Source organism: Neodiprion fabricii, chromosome 1, assembly GCF_021155785.1.
Source record: "Neodiprion fabricii isolate iyNeoFabr1 chromosome 1, iyNeoFabr1.1, whole genome shotgun sequence".
In the NCBI taxonomy this organism is placed as follows: Eukaryota; Metazoa; Arthropoda; class Insecta; order Hymenoptera; family Diprionidae; genus Neodiprion; species Neodiprion fabricii.
This window is the reverse complement of record NC_060239.1, coordinates 4,257,976-4,285,520: the sequence shown is the minus strand read 5'-3', so window position 1 is coordinate 4,285,520 and position 27,545 is coordinate 4,257,976. Positions and strand designations below refer to the sequence as shown.

Genomic DNA, 27,545 nt, shown 5'->3' with positions numbered 1-27,545 from the left:
CATATCTGTTTGTTTTTATTTTTAATTTTTGTTTTTTATTCCATCGTAATCGCGTCGTATCAAATCATGTGGATTCCAAATTTGTGAAGAGAGAATGAAAATGAGAAAAGAATGAAAATAACAAGAGTGTGAAACATTTTTCTCTTCTTCTTCACACGTGGGCGCTGGAAATCGTCGAGGAGTGGGAATAAAAACGACAAAGACGTTGGTGCGGGGAAACATTTTTTTTTTTTCTATCATCGTTACACCCGCGAATGGTTTTCATTCCGTCGACGCGCCGGCGACTCGACCGCGTGACTTGACTACCAAATCGGAGAGAGAGAGAGAGGAGAGACAACCGTTGTTCAGCCTGCTTCAGGTCTCCTCTGAATATATAGGATTATTTACCGATATTCCACAAAGAAGAGAGAAAGAGGAGAAAAAAATTATTCACGACGGAAGAATTAGAGACGTATATGTAGGTGAAAAAAAGTTGACGTCGTATGAAATTTGGAAGATGGTATAGTTATCAGCGCATTGCACGTTTAAGAAGTAAAACGATGTCGAAATTCTCTCTTTTACAAACAAAAGCGAAGACGAGAGAAAAAAAAAAAAACTCGTTACCTATTATCAATGAAAACAAAAATTTTTTGCCTCTACGAATAAATCCAATTAAAAAAACTGTTTGAAAATTTCCTCGCAGTGATTTTACAAGTAAACTCATTGCAATATTAAAAGCCTGTATAACCTGTGATGTTACTTTTTCTTTAATAATATCCATATAAAACGACAAGCTTATAAATATTTCACGAATGATGAACGTCATCAATGTTCGTCTTTATTTTCAATGAATTTTTTTTTAATTCTCCTTTGCGTGAGGATGAAGTAAGTCGGAATGTCGCGAAAAATATTAAGTAGACTTTCTTTTCTGCCAGTTTGCTATTTTTTTTTTTTTTTTTTTTCTTCCAGACGCCTCGGATAGTGAAAAGCAAACGTCTCACGTCACGTCGAGACAACTTCGCTGTTTTCCCACCCACGGGTCTCCCTTTATTGACCAGCTTTACTCCGTCGAGTAATACATACATACATATATGTGTACATGTATGGTGCACGTAGATCTGAAACGTAGGCAGATTCGTTGGGAGAGAAAGGCAAAGATCGGAAATATTTGGCAGGATCAAACCATTTTTTTATAACAATTTTCATTTCAAATATCGTTTTCGCGCGATCTTCTTTTATTAAATATTATTTTCAGGCGCAAATATCTAAAAAAACATTCCAAAGATTACGCGAATAGAATGTGATGAATTATCCGCACACTGTTGAGCGATGTTCAAAATTTAAAAGAAAAACAACAAATTTTCTTTCCATTGGAGATATGATTTTTACAAGTTATAGGCAGTATAAATATTTACACGTTAAAAAATCTAAAAATCCGATTTTATGTGACAAAATAAATATTTTCAATTAATTATTCCTTCGTATTCGCAGACAAAAATTTATACGTAGAGGTAAGAAAAACGGTGCAGAACATCTTCGTCTGCAGGTATGAAAATAACGATGCAAATTGAAGTAAGGTAGTTTCGAAAATTCAAGTGTATGTACACGTACATACAGATATCCGTGTATATATTTATGCCTTATAAACCTTGTATATAAAGTACGATAGACGATAACAATAAATATAAATATACAATATAATAAAATAAACAATAAATATACACATATTATTTTATACTCTCGCGTCGATAACGGCAGCAATTTTGCCAAAGGTCGTTCGCCGCGAAAAATGTAAGTATAGTATAAAGAGTACGAGTAATATCACGTAAAAGAAAATCAAAGAATGAAAAGAAGCAGAAAAGAAAAAAACAAAGAAACTCACCAACGAAAGTCGTGAAACTTATACCGACATTCCATTTACAATGTCCGACCATTATTATAACCTTATATCGATGGATATTGTATATCAACGTGTCAAATTCCACGCCTACAACATTCTGACAATCGAAGAACCATCGCCGTTATACTTGTTTGCTTTTCTGTCACTCACTCCGCCGAATTCCGTCTACCACCCTTACCAATATCCAGTCAATATTGTTGTTATTATAACTATTATCGAAAAAGGAGGATTTCATTGCAGACCCGTGTTTGTAATCTAACAGAAAGAAAAAAAAAGAAGTAATCGCCTTTGTAACGTAAATTAAATAACGTGGCAACCCTGAATAACATTTAAACAATACGATGCGGGAAAGATTCATCGCTGCATTCCAACGCAAGTACGGAAGACGGTGGCGAAAAAACAATGCGAGGAATGTTAAGGATGAGAGTGAAATACGCAGGGATATTTGGGAGTGGAGTAAGATGGACTTCCGGATAAATAACTCGAGGATGAAAATGAAGGGAGGAACGGCGGCTCGAACTTGTTATGAATATGAATACGAACGTGTGTGCGGAGTAGGCAAAAGCTGACTGGCTGCAGACGCGTGGCTGACAGAAATGAAAATGGGGAAGGGTTTCGTGTGTGTGTGTCATGTATGTATGTATGCATGTATGCATGCATGTATGCATAATGAGGAATAGTCACGAGACCACCAAGAGTCCCGAGGCTATCCCCAAGGGTTTCCAGGACCACCGGAGGTTCCACTTATCCCAAAATCTGAATTATTCAACTCCGCGTTACACAAGCTGTGTCATATGCGGGAGGGTATAATAAGGTAAAAAGTAATACATAATTATAACGATTCGATATATTGTAGGATTCAATATATATATATACACAACTCCACGCAATCCACACAACTCATAAATAGTAAAAACATGTGAGATAAGCGTGGTGGAAAATGTCGAAAATAAAAATTCTTTGCACTAATTTTCATTAATTATTCACACAGCCAATTAACGTGAGAAAATTTAATAACCGATGATTGCACAATCCAGATACCGGTTCCCGAACAATTTTGATCGGGAGAAATGTCATTGCAGGGTGAAATCAAATTTTTGAACAACCATCGGTGCAAAGTTTTTTGTTTTGTATTTTTTATCGAAGGTAATATAATTTTATCGTGATTAAACGCGTATGTTTTTTTTTTTTTGTTTTTTCTTTCTTTCGTTTTTCGCGACTTTTGTTTTGTTTGTTCAGTACCGACATCGTGTAGGTACCAATAACCCGAAATTCCAAAATTGAATCACCTCGTGAAATACGACGTAACCGTCATCAACCCGTGTCAACTTTGAACTCCTCTCAACTGAGCATACATACACACATTCATACACGCACCTATGTTACGAACCAGCTTTGGGTACATATACTTGGGAGTTTTGACACTTTGCGCCAGTAGCCGCAGGGTTCGACTAATCAAAATTGGTCAGTCTGCTATATAACACGATATATATGCAGGATGTTAGATCGGTGGGTGATAAATGGAACTTGATCAATTTCGCGAGAAAATGTATTTCAACGATAAGTGAAAAACCGAAACAAGATAAAAGAGGAAACATTTTCCAAAGCAAATTATACGTACAACAGGAAACGAAAGGTGTCGGGAAAAAATTGTATTACGTTCAGTTTTGGAGTTGAAACGGTAATTGGCGAGTAAAAAGAAACAAAGAAGGAGAGAAAAGATAACAAGCCTTATTCAAATATCTAAACGTAATAATATCGGCGTAACGAATGGAAGGCGTAGAGATTGCAAAGAGATAAAAAAAATGAACGAAAACGAATGAAATCACAACGATAAAACGTGTAACATGATATCGGATAAATACGTAAACTTGATTTGACTAAATAAGGGCAAAAATTATAGGTAAATAAAGTTAAAAGACGTAGGGTAATAGTAGCGATGACCCCTAAGCTACGAGTTATCGAACATGACTCGATGAAATCGGTAGAAATTAGTCGATTAATCGATTATTTCGTATTTCTTCGAAACGGTGCATTTTTGGCGAAAATTTCCTAAATTTCAATATATGGTCTTAACAGCGAGAAAAGTTTATTTGATAATTTATAGTTTCGTTCAAAATATTTTTCAATTTCGTGTGAAAATATTCATTCATCATTCACTTCTCGTATCAAACAGTTACTCGGTAAGTAAGACTATGATATAACAATCGATACTTTGATCACATAAATTGATATCGTATCGCGTCGTTAATGGGAGTAAAAAACAAAAACCGATTTCAAGGAAAAATGATCGATTATACTCGATTAATCGTGTAAAAATAGGCATGTATGGAAAAGGGGAGAAAAAGAACCCCTGCAGACTGCAAGGGTTGTATTTGGCGTAGATTCAGGTACGGACATATGTGTGCGTGTAAGTTATGGGGGTGCAGGCAGGCAGGAAATACCTGACGTACACGCGAGGAGAAAAGAACAGAGAAGCAGCTGCAGGAGTGCGACTTTGGCGTTTGCACACACGACACACGCGACATTCTGATTGTGAGTCACGATTTTCACGACTCGCTGTGTCGGTTCGTTGACCCTCCGTGCCGGAAAAAAGGAGAGTGAAAAAAATAAATAACAATACCGGAACTAGCCACGTGTTAAATACCTCATGCATGTATTATTAGGCTCAAGTAATTATAAAACAGCTTGCAGGTTATACTTAGGTATATAAATAATCAAGTAAGGGGGCGAATAAAAACGAATCAAATTTTTATTAAAATTGTACAACGTATAACTGCTTGAAATAATTATATAACACGTGACATTCGTTAATTTTTAATTCCATTTTAGCGCTTTTGAAATTAAAAAAAAAAAAAAAAAATTTCTTTATCGATGTTTTCATCTATTATTACACAGCGCAAAATTAGCTACATGTTCGTATATGCATAGCGGTAATAACGTATGTGTTGGATATTAAAATTTTTCGCACTTTTTATACATTAAGGTACGTTTAATCCGTTAATTGGCAGTAGAATGAATTGTTTTATCACGCTGCATGAAAGTACGGTTAAAGAGATTAAAATTGAAGAAAGAAAGATCGAAAAGTAGAAAAAAAAAAGAAAACAAGAAAGATAAAATATAACAAGATTAGAGATGGAAAGAGAGAAAATGTACGATAAGTAATGAAGAAAGAAATAAGAAAAGGAAGAAATGAAACACGTAGAAATGTTTTTCAAGCGTCATAAATCACGAGTTAATTACCACCCACCCCCCTCCCCCCCAGCCGTTTCCCTGCATCTGAAAAGACTTCATTTAAAACTTGTGCTTTCGAACTTGGGGGGGGGGGGGGTCCTTACTCGTCGATATTCCGGATCGAAAATAAAGAAAAAAAAAAAATCCGTACAAATTTTCCGACCGATTCGTTATACATATATTAGACGAATTTTATAAATCTTTTAACGACTTTAACGATAATCGGGATCGTTAAATAAGATGCCTATTGTATAATTAATCGTAATTTTTCGTATATATTATAAGATGATTGCAAGTTTCAAAACTGTTGTTGTGTTTCTAATGGTTTTTGAGGGAGATGTTTATTTTTTTTTTTGCCTCAGTCTCCAGCCGCATCTGGTTTCGGTGTAAGTTTCCCACAATGAATAATAGTAGGTATACGTGTTTCAATGCTACATCGAATATTCTCCACGATAATAATCTGTGCGGTGTAATTGAACACGAGTTTCGTACTTAATTCAAGCGGTTCAATTATTTCAATTTACATTAGCAAACCTACACGCGCGCACGTGTAGTGTTGTGTGTGTGTGTGCGTGTGTTAAACCCCTATAGGGTGGATATGATATAAGTGATATAACGCGAGCGGTTTCACGTGCAGGTTTCGAGTGTAAGTACTATGGCTGCAGATAACTAACCACCACCTACCGGTATCAGAGAAGCGATGAGGAGGTGAGTAGCTTATACACGTATTAAAGCATTACCTACTCCTACCTGCCCGATGTACTAAACCGAATCCATCGTTCGTTCGTTCGATTGTTGCACTGTACGTAGAAATCACCCGTTTTGCCCCCAATCTAATTATGTAGTACAGTCATATAGAATCATACAGAAATTAATGAGGTTGCTGCTTCAACGAACATCGTTGTAAAACCGGTCCTGTTTCGGGCTTCAAAATGACAACGCGTATCGCTATTAAACGCATTTTTTCCATCTTTTAATTTCCTGAATTTCAGCTAGCTCCGGATAATTCAAAAACGATGCCTTGATTTTTTCCGATTTTTATCTCAACTCTAAACCGTGCCCCAATGATACTGGATTCCTTTCAACCCTTTCAGGGGCACATCAAATCTACCGAACGGATTTAGATGAAGTTTGGTGTAGGGAGGGTATTGCTAAAAATTTGAAAATTCAAAATGGCGGATACAAAACGGTGAAACAAATCTCCAATATCGATATCGGTATTTATTCAACTCAAATAACGATTTTATTTTACTTTTCGAATGAATCCCTGCGTTTTGATCAATCATCGGTATTAGTTAAATAATAACAACAACAACAATAATAATATTCCAAACCTCGTTTTCAATGATGCAGTGTTTCACTTTGACAGTTCACACTGCCGGTCATACTGATTCAAAATGCTCGTGAAATTAAAAAAACAAAACAGAAAATTAATAACTTGTAGTTTACCCGATTTATCTTTAAAAAATACACACCCTTTCCAATACCTTTTTCCCGTAGAGTTTTTTTATTTCTCAAGTTGGGAACATTTGATTTTACGAGGGCAGAATACTCGTCAGGCTTTTTTACATCCATGATGCGGAACAATCTTCTTTGGATGTAATTTTCAAGGTGCACAACAACCTTGACTGCGATCCTTAGTCGTGATAATATATCATGTTTTTTATTATTTTTTATACTTTCACATACGAACATCGGCTGTATTTGCATACGTTTAACCTCGTCAACAAATAAAGATAACGTTATACCTCTGAATTATACGTTACGTCATCAAACTACCTGCAGCGATATAATGTAATTTATTTTCAAGACGAAACGATGAACGCCGATGTTTCCATACATGTACAGTATAACAATAGAAGGGGAATAGAATGGCATTTTGAAAGTACGCGTTAAGGAGTTTGCCACTGAAAATTTGAAGGCTACAATAAACGCGATCTCAAGGATCGAACAACGTTTCTTTCCGTATACTTACTTATTCTCAGTAATGTAAAAACTATAACTTGTTCGTTCAACGTCTACAATATTCAAATCGTTTATTACATAACGCGTATGCATTTACTATTCGCTGTTATTATATATAACCGTACGGTCAATGCGAGTGAATATGTATGCAGGAGTGTTAAGGAAGCGGCACCAAGTTTACAGTCGTACTTTAACACGGCGATGTATGTATGAGGGATTCCACCCAAAAATGACCCGTTCCTAAAAATACAAACACCCGATTTTTGAACGCACAACCCTGAAATCGATATGCTTGAGATTTTTCTCTTGAATCCTTTGTTGGAAAATGAAATTTTTGAAACCGAGATGAAAGTGGGAAAGCTTTTGGTTTGGACGCTGAAGGCGAAACAGGTGATTAAAAAGTGAGAAAAATGGAATTGAATGTAATTTAAAAAAATGCAAATTTATATATTATTCTTTTTTTCACACTTTTCAATTACTTGTTTCGCCTGTAGCTTCTGAATAAAAACCTTGCCAACTTCCATCTTGGTCTCAAAATATTCGTTTTCTGACAAAGAATTGATGAAAAAAATTTGAAGCCAATAGATTGGGGCTGTTCGTTCGAAAATTGATTTTTCGCGTTTTTGAAAGTGTTAAAAATCCAACCCTTGGTTCAAAATAATCCAAGTCCCAATGAAAGACGATTTCTTTTTTCGTACACTGTACACCGTACTTAAAAATGAAAAACATTGCCGATAGCAAAGATCATACTTATGTCGGTTTGGTGTGGAATGCCTTATACATATGTATGCATGTATTTATGTATTTATGTATTCATGTATCGATGCAGAGGGCGCGAGGTGTTAAACAATGAAGAGACGTAGGGTAGGTGATAACGAATGGCGCGCAGAAATTTTCAAGACAAAGAGCGACGGACGGACGAGTCTCTTCTCTTCTCTTCTCTGCTCCACCTCCACCACCCTCGTTATTTACTCCTTTTAAGACCGTCTTCAGCACCCGGCATGACGCGAAGACGAAGAAGAACAAGAAGCGTGCGTTTCCACCTTCTTGGTTTTGACGTTGTAATACACGTAGGAGGCCGTTCGTCATTGATGTTTTAATAAACTCACTCACAACATAGAGTGCCTTATTACGTACAATGTGTAGGTAGGTATGCACATACATACATGCATACACAAATACCTTAGAGCGGAATAGAAAACAGAGAAAACAGAAAATAGGAAGAAGAAGAAGAAGAAGCTGCAGGCACTCTACTCTTGCTCTCTTTCTCTCTCTCTCTCTCTCTCTCGCTTTCACCGCGCATGATCAAAAGTGCGCCAGACTGTAAACCGGTTTGTCGCAACTCGCAAAAGCGAGGAGCGATAGTATAACTATTACAATAAGATGATGCAGCGAAGCCGAGCAACAACCGGGAAACACGCGAGCTGCACAAATCTCTTCTTCTTCTTCTACTTTTTCTTCGTTTTTTCGTTGAGGTCGTCGAGAGAATAACCGCAACTCGTAACAATCGGTCCCAGAGTAATAATCAATTAAATTCGAGTACAATTGCGTAAGAAAATGTTTTAAAGAAACTTTCTAGACAACAGCGATGGTTCCCCTCCCCTCCCCTGCCCCTCCTCTCTCTCTCTCTCTATCTTTTTGGCATCATTTGCCAAATGAATTTTAAATCGTTACTACTGTTTCAATAATTTGTTTTATAGAATAATCGCAGGTCTACGCGACACGTAACAGGATTATAATTCCGACCGCGTGAAATATGATCGATGGAAATTGGAATGGGAATACGCAAAGTAAGGTGAATTCGAGTCAAGGAAATAAGGTGAGGCGGGTCGAGATAAGTCTGCAAAATTGTGTAGCTCCTCCTCTCTCCTCCTCTCCTCTATCTCGCGGCCAAATCTCGACTCTGAGGCATTGTGTGTCGCATAGCACGGATCACATCGGCAAGGCCAATCGCCCGCCTCAACTCAGCCATGTAGAAAGCGCGGTGAACGGATTCGGCTCGTCTCTCAAAGATCTCACAGGCTTTGTTGCTGCTGCTGCTGCTGCTGCTGCTGGGTGAGGAGAAAAGAGGGAAGAAGAGGAGGAGGTGGAGGAGGAGGAAGATATCGTAGATTCACAATGAGATACAGCGGACGGTAGTCGTTGTCTTTACAGGTTCGCACTCGGAGAGCTGTGATATCACGTACTACGTGTTTTGGCTTCAATATTCTGCGGAGGAAACAAATTAATGCCACGTAGGTATTCTTATTTCTGTCTCCGTTGTAAAACCTTCAAATTTAGCTGCATCGGAAAGCCGGAGATGAAGAAGAAGAACGTGAAGGTGAGAGAAATAAAGGAAGAGATGAAATTGGGTGGAAGTAAAAATACGAAACAGCTGATCCGTATAGAAGGATCGAGATCTAATTCGTACAATTATCAAAATATATAGTCTACAAGTATAGAAAATTAAAAATATACAAAGCCGAAAGTATACAGAAAAATCAAATATAGAAAGGTCAAAACACAGAATGGCAAAATCTAGAATCTTTACACGATTCTATATTATTGAGACAAATTCGGCGAATTCTACATTTTGTAATTCCATATTCTAACCCTTCTATTTTTTAGTTTCTACACACTTCGACTGTCTAAATCTTTAAATTTCCATTTCTTTAAAAATTTGATAATATTTACCCTACTATTTTTATTTGATTTTTCTACATTTTTACCCCCACCCAAGAGAATTGCGGCTAAAAAACCGTTTAAACAATTCCTTTAATATTACTACCACCTGCAGACAATCTTCGAGCACTGGACGCTGGAAAGCATCCAACGAACGATCGTCGTTTTATATTGTAAGTATTCAACGCCGTTGCTCATATTAAAAATTCTCCGAATTCTATCGGGAATTTTATACGTATGGTATATGTATAAAAATGAATATCCCAGCTTCGCGGTACATCCGATTCTGGATATGAAAATAGAAAAGAAAAAGAGAAAGAAGAGGGGGAGGGGGGGGGGGATGAGAGAGGCACCGACGGAATGCCGGCGATAAATATTTCAAATGTACGCGAAACCGTGTTGCCCGTGTGCAGTTTTATCGTCGAGGTGAAGCATAAATAAAAAACATACTTACGCGACAGTGACCGCAACGAAAAACCCTTTGCGATCATTCATTTATTCGTGTGAATCAATATTCTTTTCTTATACGTTTGTTTCATTTTCTTATGCTTTGTTACGTGAATCCAAATAATACGTATGTGGTTGTGAATTTATACATGTATTTGCAAACGCAAACGTGCATAAAAAATTTTTTAAGAAATTTTTTAGGAAGATAATAATTAATTTTCCCCACGTTTGTGAATTGAATTTAAGAATTGTTTCGTTTTATGAATCGTGCTTGATATATCGATACAATTTTTTTACACCCTCTTCTCGACTTGTTACGTTGATAAAATTATCTGCAGTTACGATGGCAATATAATATTTTTGTAAAAGAGAAAAGTGCCGACCCTTTTGCTATACGTCAAAGTTAGGGATCTCCTATCGAGAGGAGTTTCGCCCAAGCGCAACCAAAAATAGAACGAAAATTTTACTAGCTGATAGAAATCGCGTGAGTTTTAAATTGTCTTAAATTATCGGCTTGCCTAAATTCTTTCAGTCTGAATTATATCTCTCATTGTCCAAATTATCGTCGAGCTCGCAATTTACTGTAACACGTGACTCTGTCTTTATTCTATCATAAATGTGTAAGCGACTTCCCTTTAACCACCCAAATGTGAAATATACTCTATCATCGAACATTCAAGCTAACTAACTAAAAACAAGGTCAATTAACTCTGGATGTGTCTGAAATCCTAATGCCGTAGCAACGCGAAGTGAGCTCTTTGCTACATGTCCTCGCAATCATAGATTAGAGCATTCATTTGCTGCTGGAAAAAGGATTTTCCCCCACCTTGTACCTGGTCCGCGGTCGTTGTTGTCGTCGTTCGATCAGCTGACCGTTAAAATACGTAAAGAAATACCTTGCTGCTATTGTCAAATCGTTTGCAAGTTGGAGGCGCTAATCTGAGGCGTTAAACGGCGTAAATCACTACTTCACACCAAGATTATACTAATGCAAACGAGAACCGTTCGCCAATTAAACGTATGAATCACTGTACCGCGCACAGATGCGTGTGAACGTATGCACAAGGACACCGCCAGCCTTCACATCGATTGTTTGTTGAATGCTGCAGAATCAGGATGTTGAAGTTTGCAACGTTATCGTAACGAAACATCGGAAAAAGATGCACCATTTTCTTTGTTTTACGATGACTCAAGGAACTAAGATTTCAAAATATAAGTATCTCTTGTTTTATTACTGTTTACTGGATTTCAAACAATTCCATAGTAGCGAAACAACGATTTTTCATCGTCATAATTCGTTGCGATAACGTTACCATCTTCAACACGATGCCGGCATTACGGTCTGCGTACATTCAGCGGACGGACGTCTGGTCGAAGCACAACGACAAAAGATGCGGGTGATCGGGTTTTAACCATGTTTTAACAACCTTACACAGGACACGATGAGTGCAACGATATACAAACTGCGTTAACGGCACTCAATTGATAACTTATCTACAGGTCTCGCGGTTTCACAAACGTGACAGTACAAACAAGTGAAAGTCAGCGTGCACGACGACATACACAGCAGCAGGGTGAATTGAGCAGCGGGTTGAAAACGAGATAATAAAAACGATAAAAACTCACCCAGAACATGACGTTAAATCCAAATATAACATATTTCAGACAGCAGCTAACTTCACTAGTATCCCTTCTGTACTTCCGCACAGGCATGGTTGACACATTAATTATGAATGATATATATCAGAGGCGGTGGCGAGCACACGGGGATTTTCCAATTCGGAAATTAGGGAATTCGGAATTAACGGGGCGACGACACGAGAGCACAGGCACAGATTTCACACAACACGCTCTGCGGGGGTCGTGGGTGGTTCGCGGCGAGCAGCTTCTTCGGACGGGAAAACGACGCGCACTTCGACGATCACAAAGCCCTTCGGATGGATACGATGCCGGATTATTACTTGGCCTCGCGTATGCGCGCGATATTCCTACGCGAATATCCCTTTAAGGCCGAACGCCGAGGGGGTTGGTCGTCGTCCCGGCAGTCGATCAGCTGATCACGACGCCGTAACGCACCGCGATTCCGACCTCTGACATCGTCCCCTCACTTCGCACGCTGAGTTCTGACTGCCGGACGGCTCCGTTGCTTGCCGTTGCGTCGGAATCTGCCGGGGACCCGGATCCCCCCCCCCCAACACCCCTCCCCCACTTCTCCGCTCCTTCCGTCAAACCGAATCGACTCGCACGCTGCAACCCCGAATCCCGACTGAGCATTCGCCCACTGCGCATGCTCCGACGATCCTGTGACTAACGGAATGTTGACGCCTTTGATTTCTTATTTCGCGCTTCGCGTTATCCCTCGGTTTGCGTGGAATGGAACTAGTTTCTTTATCGAGTTTCGACTTGTTTTTGTCCCTTACTTCGAGCTCATTATCGTCAAATGCTTTAATTTTTTGATTTCTGTTTACTTTGAGCGCGGTATAATTTGTGGGTAGAAATATGACCTGTTTTATCTGCATCCGTACGAATTTACACGGCTTGATTTCAGTTTGAACAATGATAACGTTCAATGGAGTTTGTTTAATTGTTTTGTCTCGGGGTGCGATGTAATCGACTGCGAATGAGCGTTTGTTCAACCATAAGATGTTAACTTCAAGTGATAGGACGGTTAAGCTAAACAAATGAGAATCTGCTAGATTTTTTTAAATTTCATGCTAACCTACAAAATTTGATCTCGTGAATGGCGTGTTGAACACCTTCCTTACGAACGTCTTATTTCGTTGACAAAACAATATCTTCGAAGCTGTTAGCCAATATGCAAATGATGCAAATGTATGTTTGAACCTTGGCTGACGATTGGTGGATTGAAATTGTGAGAGGTGGATGCTTCTTGGTTAGCTCGAATACACGCGGATAGTTAGATCAACGCTCCGTTCTTGACATGCGCAACACGGTGCCTGGAGAATCGAGTCGACGACGCAGTTTCCAGTCTACTATAAGATCGTCAACACGGCTCGTGGGGAAAGCACTCAGCTGTTGTGACAGGCGAGGGGGATCTTAACCAACAAAATTCGTTGAATACCACCGAGGTTCGTAGAATTTTCGACATTTTATTTCTCAAAATAGTTCATCAAACTGCGCTTCAACTGATACACCAATTCGGGGGACAAACTTGACCGCCGCTGCGGTGAGTTTAAGGTGAAAACTTGTCGTCGCTGAGCAGCTAACTAACACAGGCGAATCAGTTACGTATCTCGGTTTACTCGGTGTCACGTACACCGCGCCTGTGTACATGCATACATGCTTATAAAATATCCTATTGTCGTCGGAAAACCTTAATAATGCCATATCTCGTATATACTATTAATGACGATCACTTTTAATCCTGTAACTTATTCGTCGGAATTGTGCGACATGGCGATTCTGATACCTGATGACTCATTTACGCATTCCTGGAACAAACAGATGCTCAACTCCGGTTGCATCTCGTAATACGATTTCATTTTCCCTTACTTTTATTATGTTTCATCATTCTTTCACTTGGCGGAGGTTAGAGTATTTTATTACGTTATTATTCGAGCTGTAGAAATCTGACCTTGACTGATAACACTTCCCTCCCTTCGTATTTTCGAAAAGTATTTAATATTACATTGACGTTCTAACGGTAGAAAATAAAATTTTGTGATTCTTGAAATATTAAATTTGCATTCAAAGATGTTTGGACATGGTATTTCCGTTGAGTATATTACTCCATGTTTTTGCATAACCTGTTATTGCTCAAGTTTAGCGTTTCTTTTTTTCCACCTTAAACATAGTCAACTCATCTTTACTTTGTCCACCAAATCTTTATTGATAGCTACTCCATAAGGTCCGGTATGCAAATCAACCTGTTCCATTGGTTGAACGTTGCGGATCAAAACGAAAATAAATATTCAAGTACTTAGACATTTTTTCTGTAATCTGTAACGGACAACAAATAGCTGGGTAATAAATACATCCAGAGAGGTATTGACTAGTTCCATTGCTTTACTAACATCTGACAAAATACCATTGACAATAAGAATGATAATAAAACTTGTTATTTCAGGACAGGTAGTGATCTAAACCGATACTTCATAACACATCTGGAAATAGTATGGAATCCTTGTAACAAATATATACGAAAACCATAATATGCGTAAAGAAGTTGAAAATGGAGGTGGGTGTAATGGAGCTGCGTCCAGACCTCGAAGATTACTGCCACGCTTTTCCTTACGAAGACTATTATACTCCAGCCCGCTTCTTGGACGACGCTTTGCCCGCGCGTCGAGTTCTAGCAATCGCACAGCTAAAGGTTTGCTCATTAAGAACAACATCTGTATTCATTTAATCAGTAGCAAGTTTCTCACACTTAACAAACACTTATCGAATACACCTTTAGCTAAAGATGCAGTTGACGGAAGAACAGGAGATGTAGAAAAAGGTGAAACGCGCGGAACCAGTGTTTCCAGCCAGCCGCAGTCACACACGATAGACATGCAGTATGTCACGAGCAAAAGCTCTGTTCCCACTAATGCAGGAACGGTATGTCGATTTGTTTTTCCTATTTCTTCTCCGCTTATTAGTTACTGCTGGCGAAATTTTTTAATGTTAAAAAACTTTCTCGATGTTTTTAGAGCCTTGAAAACGGCTTGATGGAGTGTCCCCTGTGCTTAGCCGAGCTTTCTGCCGAGTCTTTCCCTGTCGTTCAGTCTTGCGATCATCAAAGCTGCTATGACTGTTACCAGCAATATCTTAAGGTTGAAATATCGGAATCCAGAGTCAATATTGCCTGTCCTGAATGCTCTGAACTTTTGCATCCCAACGGTAAGTTAGATGAAAAGTACGTACACCGAGTACTACTAATGAACCTCGACTATTTGCTTGCCAACAGATATACGAATGATCCTGAACGATCAAGCTCAGTTTGAAAAGTACGAAGATTTCATGGTGCGAAGAGTTTTGGCCGTTGAACCAGATACCAGGTGGTGCCCTGCACCGGATTGTAGCTTTGCCGTTATTGCCACTGGCTGTGCCTCCTGTCCTAAACTACGATGCGAACGACTTGGGTGTGATTCATACTTTTGCTACCACTGTAAAGCCAAATGGCATCCTAATCAAACTTGTGACGCAGCTAGAGCGCAAAGATCTCAATACTACGACCGTAGCTCATCTCTCAGCTTTAGTCAAAGTGACTCGCAACACAGTGAGTATTTCTTTTCAATATATCAGATCTACGATCTGCAAAAAATTGAATTGCGACTTACTGAACTTACAAAATGCAACGGTTTGGAAATCTGTTTTTGTTAGGAGACGATATCAAGCCGTGTCCTAGATGTCAAGTACTGATTGTAAAAATGGACGACGGCAGTTGTAATCACATGACTTGTGCCGTCTGTGGCGCTGAGTTTTGTTGGTTATGTATGAAAGAAATCAGTGACCTTCATTATCTCAGGTAACACTTTTCTCTTTTTTTATCGATCAAGGACGTATTCAGTTAAATTCGAAAAGACTATATCAATACATATGTTATATCAAAATGACCGATATTATTTTTGTGTTTAAGCATTTAATCGTTTTTCTAAATCACAGCCCGTCTGGATGCACGTTTTGGGGTAAAAAGCCTTGGTCAAGAAAAAAGAAAATCCTCTGGCAACTTGGAACTCTGGTTGGAGCTCCGGTCGGTATTGGTCTTGTTGCTGGTATTGCAGTGCCTGCCATGATTATAGGTAATCACGTTTGAACGTTGTAATTTTTCAATCTAATAATAATAGTATAGCCGGTTGAAACTGACGTCATTGACGTCACGCACTGTATACTTTAAGGAAATAACAAGTAACTTTAGTTTTCCAGCATAACAATCATTATTTGCCATAAGAGCTTAAGATCTGTTTACGATCTCTAGCTAATGACTTTCTGGAAAATAGAGTAGCGTTCTCTGACCATCAGCCAAGTAAATTGTGAAAGTGGTTGAGAACCGCTGCAAGAGAAAATAGAGTATTAAGCGATTTTAGGGAATCTCCATGCCTGGCAGGTATTGCTGCAGGCAGTCATCGGTTTAGTCGAAACTTTCGTTGTAGATTATTTTTACTATTTTTAACGATCGCATTGACCTGAAACTCGTTCCTTTGCTCTGATTGAATTATTCAATTTCTTGGGGCAATGTGGCACGGCCGTTTTTTTTTTTTTTTTTTTTTTTTTTTTTTTTTTTTACGAAAATAAACTCGGACGACGCTGTTTCTTCCAGGAATCCCCGTTTGGGTGGGAAGGAAGCTCTACACGAGGTACGAAAACGCAAACAAACACAAGAGAAATGCCTTCATCGCAGGAGGTGTAACTGCGTCGGTGAGTCATACAAATCTTACGTAACAACTATTCAGATTATCTAGTAGTCCAGATGCTTTTTTTCCTGTACCAGGATTGGTTATCACTTGATACATTAACTTTGAGAGCTTTTAATCATTAATATTTACCGTCAGGAACATTTTTCACATTGACATAAGCCAAATGCACATTGCAATTTTTATCCTGGTAGGAAAAACTTCATTATATTTTTCAATTCTTTATTGCAAAATAGGTGCTAACATTGACATTTGATAGGGCAGTTAATGGCGCAAGAAAGAGAGTAAAATGATTACGATCACAGGGGAAAACAGACTTGTTGCTTCTTAAAAATATTTACACAGAATAACGCAAATGCTGTGTTAATCATTTAGCGACTCTTTAATATTTTATTTCTTTCCAAGTGTTGCTAAATTTGCATTCCTTCAACAATTCTCAATAATGAAGCCAAGTGCAAAGAATTATTTTTAACAGCAATAAGGATAAACGCAAAACGGATAGTTCAAAATTATTTTTTCAGTTGCTTGCTAATGTTTGGTAAATATTTGTGCAAGACATTAGTTTGAGAGATAATTCGACTCTATGGAATGACGTAATTCGGGACACGCAAAAATGACACGAATATACACTGAGCAGCTTACCAGGCTTTGAAGTATTTATTAAACTTAATATCACACAATTATATCAGTAGAAATGTGCGTTGTAAGCGATCGTAACAGGGTAATGATGCAAAAGCCACGGTAATATCAGTAAACTATCATTATTCTTGAATCGAAAATTCATAATATTTTGATCTTTACGTTATCAATAGTATTCAAATTTAGATATTTGCTTGATACATTATCAATCCAAATTAATTGAAGTTAAATATAACTCGATACTCTCGACGCACACACTAGTAGTGACCTACTTTCAGATTGATATCGCTGAGAAATAATGTCGTATCGAATTGCTTCATCAGTATCAAAAAAGTTCTGGACTTTGGAAGCTGCCGGGCTTACGAGCCCTATGATGCTTTGATTTTTATTATATTATCACTAGCTTATAATAATTAATTGATTAATCTACGCGATAATTTCATCACCAATTCTCCTTTAACATCACAAGCATAAAAAAAGCAACAAGGAAATATCTTGCAGTTGTGTTAAATGAATGGCTTAATTTTGAATATTAAAATCAGATTGCGGGTTGTTTAAATATTCCATTAGTTTCTCTCCCTTACTGCTCAACTGAATGACTCCACTGTTACGGATCACTTTGCGGAACACAAAAATGGACAGATTTCAAACAATACATTTTAAGAACCGCTCGAGGATCACTGAACCGATGGATTTATTTCAATAGACTCTCCCGATAGTATACCGTCGTTATGGAGATCTTCTAACACATCTATGAGCCGCTGTTCGGTGAGGGGATCGCCTAAAGCTACGTCTACCGATCCTATACAGAGTAAAAGAGCCAAAAGCAAAGATCGCCTATAATCCCGACTCAAGTCAGCTCTACTGTAATCCAGATCTTTTGGAATGTCCAAACCAAGACCGCTGCAATTACTTGTTAAAACGGCCCAGTATCTGTCCAAAAGTGATTCGGTGTGCCTGCGCCTGAGTTCCGTAGGAACGGAGCTGACCAGCAGTAGAGCTACGTCGTTTGTCGGTCTGCTGTAAGTGACCATTTGCCAATCGAGTATGGCGCACTCGCATACACCATTCTCCGTGTCTCTGAAGAGTAAATTATTGCACCAAAAATCCGTGTGAGTTATCAGAGCCAACGGACCTTCGGGTGCAAGAAGAGCTGCAATAATTTCCTTGGTGCGAGGACGCAGAGCCAGAAGAGCTTCGAGCACAGCTTCGAGGCCCGGTCTTCTCTCAAGGAATCGAGCAAGCTGGGGCAATCCTCGCTCAACGAGCTGCTGGTAAGAGTCCGTAGCTCTGGCTGTTTGGAACAAGAACGTGTAGCGCTCGGAGAGCGATCTTCCTTCCTTGACTTTGATCGCCAATGACAAAGCGTGGAGTCGAGCAACAGCCGTCAGCGCAGCTTCGGCCTGCCTAAGGGTTAGTCCTCGAGAAAATTCAGCTCCCTCAAAACCACGAGGTCGAAGATTTTCTAATACCAAAAAGGACTCCGGAGGCTCCGGACTCTCTTCAGTCCCTCCCGCTGGACTGTAGTGAGCATGAACACAGGCAGGTATTGGCAATTCGGGGAGTTGGACTCCGCTCCCTTCTTCTTCCCCGGCTAATTGTTTCTTCTGGAAAGCTTCCAGCTCCGGAACAACCTGCACGGAATACCCAATGACTGAGTCGTGATTTCAGAGGTGTGAACACGACGGCAACGGTTTTCACACAAACGATGCTACAAATAAAATAGATTCTGATAATTGAAGAGGAGTAGCCAAGATTACCTGGGTGTAAAATTTGATCTCTCGAAGATCGAATTGAGCCTCAGTCACGAAGAATCGACTGAACGGATCCTGGGGCAAAAGTTTAACGATAACGCTGAGCTCGCACCGCGTGTTTTCCGGCTTCAAACGATACTCGACCGAGACAGCGAGGATGTCGCTGAGGACGCTGTCGCCTGCGGCGCATCCGGGTCTGACGGTGAAATCGTCGACGGAAACCTGCGACCCCTCGCCGTGATGGACCGTGAGTAATTCTTCGAGCCACTCCTTGGTCACGGGCCACTCCCCGACGGATTCGTCGGTGTCCTCGCTGTCCGACATCGCGACGTCGCAACACCTGCACTTCCGGAAACAGTCTCTCCCGGGTATCCTCCCTTCTTACAGACCGAAAACGGTACCTCCGCCAAGAATCGGTTTCGTACTACGTCTTCACGAAACAAACCGCTGATCACACTCTAACATTTCCCTTGGAGCCATCGGCTCCAAATGCGGAGATTTTACTTGGAACAAGCTCCGACGAGGATGGACGCGGATGGACGCGGATGATTTCGAGCCGATTACATCGGTAAACTTGGATTCCGCCACTTCTTCTCCAGTTGCAATCACCGGTTTAAGTACTTGCGATTCGTTTGACAAGGCTCGATCACCGGCTTACCAAAATCCTCGGCTTAACTGCGACGCGTTAACACGCATCCAGGGACCGCACTCGCGGTGTCTGCATTTCTCCGTCGGCGCCGGGTTCGCGTTTTCCACACGTATATATAATCGCACAGCCACAACGCCGCTTCGAGGCGCACTTCCTCCACCCTTACGATAACGCAGCCGCGTCACCAAGGGCGGGTCTGTGCGCGGACTCCTCGTCTCAATCAATATCCTCTTTCCCGCGCCGCATCTCGTCGCCGTCTCCACCGCGTCCACCGGGATTTCTATGACGAAAAATTGACCCCGAGTTGATGCTGGGATAACGAATCGTTATATATACGCCCCTTTGTTCGTTCCTCCGTTTTATATATTATATATATACCCTCTCAGATCCTGCTCTTAACCCTTTGAGGGGCAGTGGGACGTATACATATACGTACCACCTGTTCGATCTCGGTTTTTTTTTTTTTCCTTCATATCTTAATATATTTTTGCAACTTTTATGTACACATAAACACTTTTTGGACTCTTGGATGCCTAAGTCGTTATAATTTATTTATTTACATGTTTTTTTTTTTATAAATAACTGACGTGAAAAAACTCGTTTTCTTTTGTAACTTAGACAGCCGATGCTCTGAAATTTTTTTTGCGCATTTTTCATACACAATTTTATGGTATATATATTTTTCAGAATTATCCTTACCTTAATTTTTTTCATAAACAAATGTTAGAAATTTCAGAAAATTACCGCCATTTTGAAAATCGTTATTCTGATTTCAGAATCGTAATCAGTGACCCCAAAACCCTACAGACCACCTATGATTTTCTAAGTTCGTTCAGTAGAAAAATGTCCCTTTCACAGGATTGTGCTCGAGATTTCTTGAAAATGTTAGCACATTTTTCAATCTCTTTTTTCTCAATACTTATACAGGTGCATTCTTATATTTCCTACTACTATATTTTGCTGGTAAATAAATAATAATCAATAATGATTAATATGTATTCCGCGATGCTTGATCTCTTGTTATCTTGTTACTAGGTACGTTATCAGGGCTAAGATTCTTATCTAATATGAACTTTTGAATTCGGATTACAATATAATGAATCAATAGACATTCAATCGCTAATGAAATATTATACGATCGCTCAATTTTTTATTGAGAATATAAATACCCGGAAAGTTCGAAGCCTCCTTATAATTAATTATAAAATATTCCAGGATTTTTTTTTGCCATTGTTTTATCACATTGCGTAAAAATAATCACCACAGTGCGAATCACCGATCTTTAGAAATTATCTTGGGCGTTTTTTTTTTTTTTTATTGTTTATTTACTAATAATTTTCCAAAAAAGTCTGCTTTCACTATTGACTGTGACTAATTAATATTGAGACAACAATAATGGTGTAGGCACTCTCACTATATCGACTGGTATTAGTTTTGAAGCTTCTGTTAATTCTGTTTCTTCCACCTAAATTTTTTGCTTTTATCAATCCAGAATTCGTAATATTGTAGGTTGAGCCGCGATCTTATTTCGCATAGTATTTCACATAAAAATTTGACGTACAAATTAAACGGAGAGATTCATTTGAGCTGGTTATTGGATCGTATTTGATTAAAGAAAACAAATAATCATGATAACGTTTGAAAATCGATTGGCGAAGCAAATGTAGGCTTACACTGTTATTCCACTCACGTTTAATTACGTATTATCACAATGAACAGCAACTTGTCAACAGTTTAAATATACGAAATCGAAGCAGTTCATACGGAATTTTTTACCTCCGATCTGACGAGTAAATCGTTACCGTTGGCCCGAACGCTTATTGGATTTTATCACACATCGTAAAAATTTTCATTAAAAACAAGAACGAGACTATATAAAAACAAAGTCTTTAATGATAGAATAACGATATTTCATGAAAATCGTAGTGTATTTGACGAAATAACTTAAGTTGTGAGTAGACACACATATTCGTCTTTTCTCAACAATATTTTCGCGATTCATTTTTTTCACTTTAAATGTAATATATTTCAAAACAATCCGTTGCATTTATACACAGGGTTTTATCGACTAATCTTTTAAATCTCGAGACTTGATCACATCATTATTTTATAATTTCAGGTCCTAGTATCGCCAGTGTTAGCTGGACTGGCAGTGGGTATCGGGGTTCCTATACTTTTGTTCTATGTTTACGGAGTTGTTCCCGTGTCTCTTTGCCGAAGCGGAGGTTGTGGAGTTTCAACAAATGGCGCAGGCGTCAGGTTCGATTTCGACGATGAAAATGAGCTGATGGGAGCATTTGGCAACAAGAATACCGGAGGTATATAATTAAAGTTGAGATACTTGCGTACTTTATACTGGCCAAATTGTCAAGAGTGATACCACGTATTCAATTTCGGTGAAAGATTATAAAAAAATAATTCAGATGTTTATTCCAGACGCATCATCGATAGACGCTGCCAGTCACAGAGGTGCGAACCCCTCGATCGGAGAAGCGTCATTATCTCTGGGTAGCGGCAGTCAATTAAACGATCAAGATGTAGCAACGTACAACTATATAGTATCGGCAGGTGCCAGTCTTGCTGCCAGTATAGCATCGACACTCTTGCCTGGTGGCCAGAGGTATTAACAACCTCTGATATTTCATTAAAAACATTAGCTCTATCTTAAATCTAATCTAAAATCTGTCACTTCGACCTTTCGTGAATAGACTGGAAGTTCAGGCCGACGTAGCATCTACGCAAAGATTCAGTCTCAGTAGCGAAACTGCATCAGCCGCCACTAGCCTGTCTGAAAAGTCTGTCAATGCTTCTATCGCTCCAGACGATGGTGCAGCTTCTACGAGGGCCCTGGCTGGCTCAGTTTTAAATTTCAAGGTAATTTAAACTGCGTTCGACGACATGTTTTTTTTTTTTTTTTCTAAAAGACATACTTCCCCGTGGTGAGCATGTTACCACCGAATTTTATCAAATTTAGGTTGACACTGGAACGGCAAGTGGTGTACGTAATACTGACGGTGATCCGGAAGCTGGTACTACGGCAGAAAACCATGTCGATACGGCCGGACAAGCCGCTTCTCTCAGTTCCTTGGAGGAGCTTGCATCTGGTTTAGCCAAACGCGCGCGCCGCAGGCCGATTCTTGACCGTCAACTCAGTGACTCCAGTAGCTGGACTACTTGCGGTGAGGATGGAGGATCAGAAAGGGTTCGTTTCGATGATCACGTTAGTTTTATTGAAGCTGACCAAGAGGCTGGTCCCAGCAGTAGCTGCAACACAGGGAATCGAGGTCCGGGAAGGCGTAAGCGAAATAAGGACCACGATCAGGAAATTGAAATAGCGTCGAGATCTCCGTCGAATCCAAGGTAACTTGCTCGTTTTGCCAAGTTTGCTTTCATAGCCACGATCGAGGTGAATCCGGTCTTCCCTGTGAGGAGATGTATTTTGTATGCTGAAATTGAAATTTTCCTTCTTTCATGAATTTAACAAAGTACAAATTTTACTGGTTCTCGTCTCACAGTAAATTAATTTTACCCCTTCAGATCCTCCAACAATGATTCTAACGTCGATGCTGCGGCAGAAGATCACCCAAGGGAGAGGGTAAACGTTGCTACTTTGCGCAGCGTGTTCTTTCATAATGGTTCAACTTTTGAAAGAGAAAAGCGACTGCCTGTGATAGAAGAACCTTGTCCCATAGAAAAGCGACAAAACCGCGTTGTCAAAGAAACAAAGACTTTAATTGCATCACGACCGACACATAGCGCCGATGTTGAAGTAGCAGGAATTCCTCAGCGATTGCACCATGTCATTAAAGAGGAGACGCCTCCTATGGCGTCGATATCAACCCCCCTGCCAGATGTGGAAGTGCCAGAACTTCCTCAGCCATCGTACCATGTCACTAAGGAGGAGACGCCTTGTATGGCGTCGATATCACCCCCCCTGCCAGATGTGGAAGTGCCAGAAATTGCGTCGCGACCAAATCACGTTGTAACAGAAGAGATACCTTCGATAGCAACGCGACCAATGCAGATAGAAATTGAAGAACCGAAAATAGCAACGAAATACAATCATATAATAGACAAAGAAAGACAACCGGCAATTGCATCGCAACCAGCCAGTGTAATGGATGAAAAAATTATTTGCCCCGTTGCGTCGAAACATGGCCATGTTCTCGAAGTGGAGAAATCTTGCCCAATAGCATCCCATTACCAACTCAGGCAAAGTTATTGCGAAAATGACAATGTTCGTATCAAGGAGGATAATTCTCATTGCTGAAATGAAATTACGGTAAGATGAGAGTTACGTTTATAGTTGTGCTTAATACCCTGCGACATGCCTTAGGATGCGAATGAAAATGAATTTGCGGAACATGCATTCCTGGTATTCTGATATGTGCGTCGGATATGTAAGTATGTACACTACACATGGATGATGATTTTGATTACAATTACATGTTGAGTTGTTATCCGCTTCGTGAAACCGAAAAATCGTGATACGCAAATAAACAGCATTTTCGACGTTTACACGAGCAGATTTAATCAGTAACGACAAGTCGATATGTTATACCAAGAAGAATTAATCGCGATCCGCGGTGCTTGAGTAACTCATGACGACTTTTGCACAAGCAAGGCGCCTTCACTCTCAACTCTCTGAAATTTTTTTCGGTGTATTGCGTAAAATCAAAATGCAGATGTATAGTAGGAACGTTCTACGCGTGTTAATGTTTGTAACTATCAGCGATAATCGTAATTTGCAACGATTTGACACGAGTGTGAGTAAGGAATTGAACATTTCTTCAACGAAACTCAACATTATCTAGTCAAATGAAAAATGAAAAAACATGATTCAGTAAAATATACACTGTAAGACAGTCGAAGAGAAGAAAATATTACAGCGGGCTTCGACGCTTAAAAAGCTAAAATCTGAGGTCCCGTTGTAATTTATGTAAATTCTATTTGGTCAATGATCACATATTCACTTTTCCGTCACCCCGAAATATCTTATGACGGGCCAGATTATATATTTTTTTAGTTTTAAACTATAACTTCCTTTGGTGTTAGGTCATTTTGCCCAACAATGTATGAAATTATTCTTGTGTGAAGGTTTCTCAATCTATTCCGTTATTTTTTCTTCATTCAACAAATTGATCTTTAAGTATAATCAAAGTTTCGATATTGTTCAAATTGAATTGCAGTGATTTCTTTGAAATTACGAACTTCACCTGTATAAGAAAAATTCTCTGACATTGTGTTCATTCTAGATTGTATATCCAATTGACAATCCAAATCCGAATTGTAAATTATACGTAATTCGATATCAGACAATTTTATTCTCACTTCTTTATTTCTGGTGGATATAAAGAATAGAAATTCATTCGAAACAAAAATAAATAATCCAATATTCTGCTTATGTTTCTTTAATTTTTACAATCCATCCAAGCTTTGAGATTCACATTTACGTTTACATATTTCTGGTTTTTCGGTAAATCAGTAAGGTGTTAGAAAAAAAAAAAAAAATTTACAAAGGAAAAAAAGAAGCATATAACGGATGATGAAAAATATAAGAAAAAGACGACAATACAATTTGAGGATTGTTTGCATCAAAAAAAAAAAACTCGCGGTTAAACTGAAGATGGATAGCTACTTAATACGTAATTTTCAATCAACCATCGACCTAATGTTGAACGGCAAAAAGACTTATATTCGAACAACTTTCGATTCATCCTAAAAATATTCTAAACGTGTCTCAAGTCCGTTCAATTATTCGATTGCTCACGTGTAAAAGAGAATTTTACAATAGATTTAATGTGAGAAAAACCCATGTACGATAATTCTGCTTCTATGTCCTCGCCCGGTAGCGCAGCCATATAGAAATTTTTTATAAGAACGGTTATTTATGATAGCAATCACATTATTGGATGTTTTCTTGTATTAAGTTCTGAAAATCTTGGTATAGGTAGAATATATTTATCAGAATTTTTCATCTATAAATACTACGAACAGAATCGAATTACATGAAATTTAAGGGACAAGTGCCAATACAATCTTAGGATGTTAGAAACAAAAAAAATTTCCTTTGCATAAATTGTTGCGTAATTTTTCAGTAGTAAACAATGAATTCATTAAAACGGTATGAAAAAAAAAAAAAACAGAAATAAACTAAACCAACCTAACGACAATTTATTGTCAACTGTTGGTAACAATTTCGAGGGCCTATCTTTTGCGAAATACAATTAAGATTTATATACGTATAAATATACTTATACTTATGAAATAGTGGAAACAAGAAAGAAAAGAAAAGAAAAAAAAAAAAAAACAAGCATTATCTGAAATAATTTCCTGGTTACTCGAGAATATCTTTATACGCATTACTCGAATCACATAATTGTTTGAATTTTATTTATATAGGCTTAATTAAGATTGACGTGGTGATTAGAAAAGAAGTATTAATCAGTGATTGGAAACATTTGTTCGTTATCCTTAGAAAACAACATTAGTTCTCCGAGTAATAAATTTCAGATTCATTGTGACGCTTTGACTAGTGAAGAATTTTCGCGCAGTTTGATAGGATATTGAAATTTGTGCAGTTTGTTGAGCGTAGCGAGAGCACTTTATAATTTCATAAATCGCTCCAACGAATTATTAGCATATATACCTTTCTAAATGTATTGTTATTATATCAGACATACATTAATTCGATGAAATTTTTGTACACGATGATGGAGTTTTGCTAGGCGTATTCGTACGTGAAAATAAAAAAAAGAAAACAGCAGCTTATCCTCAACCATTGCTAAATCACGAGTTACAATACATTTTTTTTTTTTTTTATTATGATTCTACATTTTAATTTTTCTTGATTTTCTTTTTTTTTCTCTTATTTTTTCTTGATTTTTTTATTTTGTTTATCTTTTCTCTTTCTCTTCAATCTTTGCATTTTCTCAGAGTCGATCGGAAAGTCGTTTTTCAATCCCGCAAAAAAAAAAAAAAAAAAAAAAAAACAGGCAATAGTAAGGCAAATATCTAACGATACTTCCACATATATACATATATATATATATATACTCACGAATTCGGGACGGGGTATTTTGCTCATGAAATTTTCTAAAATCCTTATACTTTTATATGCCTATACTTTATACACTGTATAAAATTTCAAAAGTGGGATTTGACTAATTTAAAGAAATAAAGTTAAACCGATCGCAGGTTGCAACGCCCTATCCCGTTATATACTATACATAGATATTTGAACATCTAATCGCACGATTATCCAACATGCAACAGGAGTATGAATTGTACGATTTTTTGTCATTCTTTTTACTTTATGTAAAGAATGAATGCCTGAAAAGTGACATAAAATGTCCTGTTCCATTTCAAACCGATGGAAAGTACTTTAAAAATAAGTATAAAATAATCTATTCATAAGGAATTTCGTGTACAGTATAAATTTATACATAATAATTGTGTGCATATATAAAAAAGACTACTCATCAATTAAACTGCGTAAATATATATGATAAAAATTAATAACACCTACTAACTCATAATCCATTTCACAAACTTTACTCTTGATTCCGTGGAAGAATAAAATCAAAAAAAAAACCAACCCTTACGCCGATGTGCTGGTAAGAGTTTTGCTCAAATAATTCGGATATGTAGTTGCAGCCATGTTCCTTTTCTCAAATTCTTTATTTTTGTTTAACTAACGATATCGTTGGGGAAGAAAAATGACTTACAGTAGAATATAAATTGTTATTTTACCGGTGATATCTGTAATTACAATGAGCACAGGTATAAATATTATCTATCGGTATGTAATACATACTTCTATAAATAATACAAACAGAAGAAAATATGTATATATGAATATAAAAATACATATTAATTTTAAATGCCAGTTGTACAGGTATTTTTAAGCAGGATAAATTACTTGCCAGTTACTATTACTATATATATACATACATATA

General features: G+C 38.2%; 3 protein-coding genes across 8 annotated transcripts in view; 1 reads left to right on the top strand and 2 right to left on the bottom strand.

The window, feature by feature from the left end:
- Window positions 1–12,329, bottom strand: part of LOC124177824 (tetraspanin-5) — an 88,422-nt gene extending 76,093 nt beyond the window's left edge. For 2 of the 3 annotated variants that reach the window (XM_046560684.1, XM_046560678.1), the window contains exon 1: window positions 11,813–12,329. In XM_046560684.1, coding sequence (XP_046416640.1) covers window positions 11,813–11,899 — 87 coding nt within the window. In that variant the 5' untranslated portion in view covers window positions 11,900–12,329. The remainder of the gene's footprint in view (window positions 1–11,812) is intronic. The other variant, XM_046560668.1, reaches the window with a different exon arrangement.
- Window positions 12,330–13,143: 814 nt separating this feature from the next.
- Window positions 13,144–25,829, top strand: LOC124177791 (E3 ubiquitin-protein ligase RNF19A-like). Of its 4 annotated transcripts, none has more exons than XM_046560603.1 (13): window positions 13,144–13,275; window positions 14,274–14,519; window positions 14,607–14,749; window positions 14,842–15,031; window positions 15,099–15,410; window positions 15,515–15,659; window positions 15,797–15,933; window positions 16,452–16,549; window positions 21,707–21,905; window positions 22,024–22,207; window positions 22,296–22,461; window positions 22,562–22,947; window positions 23,125–25,829. In XM_046560603.1, exons 2-13 carry the CDS (start codon window positions 14,360–14,362, stop codon window positions 23,855–23,857), a joined length of 2,853 nt encoding a protein of 950 aa, XP_046416559.1. In that variant the 5' UTR covers window positions 13,144–13,275; window positions 14,274–14,359; the 3' UTR covers window positions 23,858–25,829. The 4 variants fall into 4 exon arrangements, with proteins under 4 accessions (XP_046416559.1, XP_046416586.1, XP_046416568.1 ...); XM_046560630.1 differs by having other exon boundaries at window positions 13,145–13,275; window positions 14,279–14,519; XM_046560612.1 differs by having other exon boundaries at window positions 13,145–13,373.
- On the bottom strand, window positions 16,754–19,908 carry LOC124177808. Its single transcript, XM_046560643.1, has 2 exons — window positions 18,945–19,908; window positions 16,754–18,818 (listed from the first exon to the last, which is right to left on the bottom strand). Exons 1-2 carry the CDS (start codon window positions 19,260–19,262, stop codon window positions 17,862–17,864), a joined length of 1,275 nt encoding a protein of 424 aa, XP_046416599.1. The 5' UTR covers window positions 19,263–19,908; the 3' UTR covers window positions 16,754–17,861.
- Window positions 25,830–27,545: the final 1,716 nt, after the last annotated feature.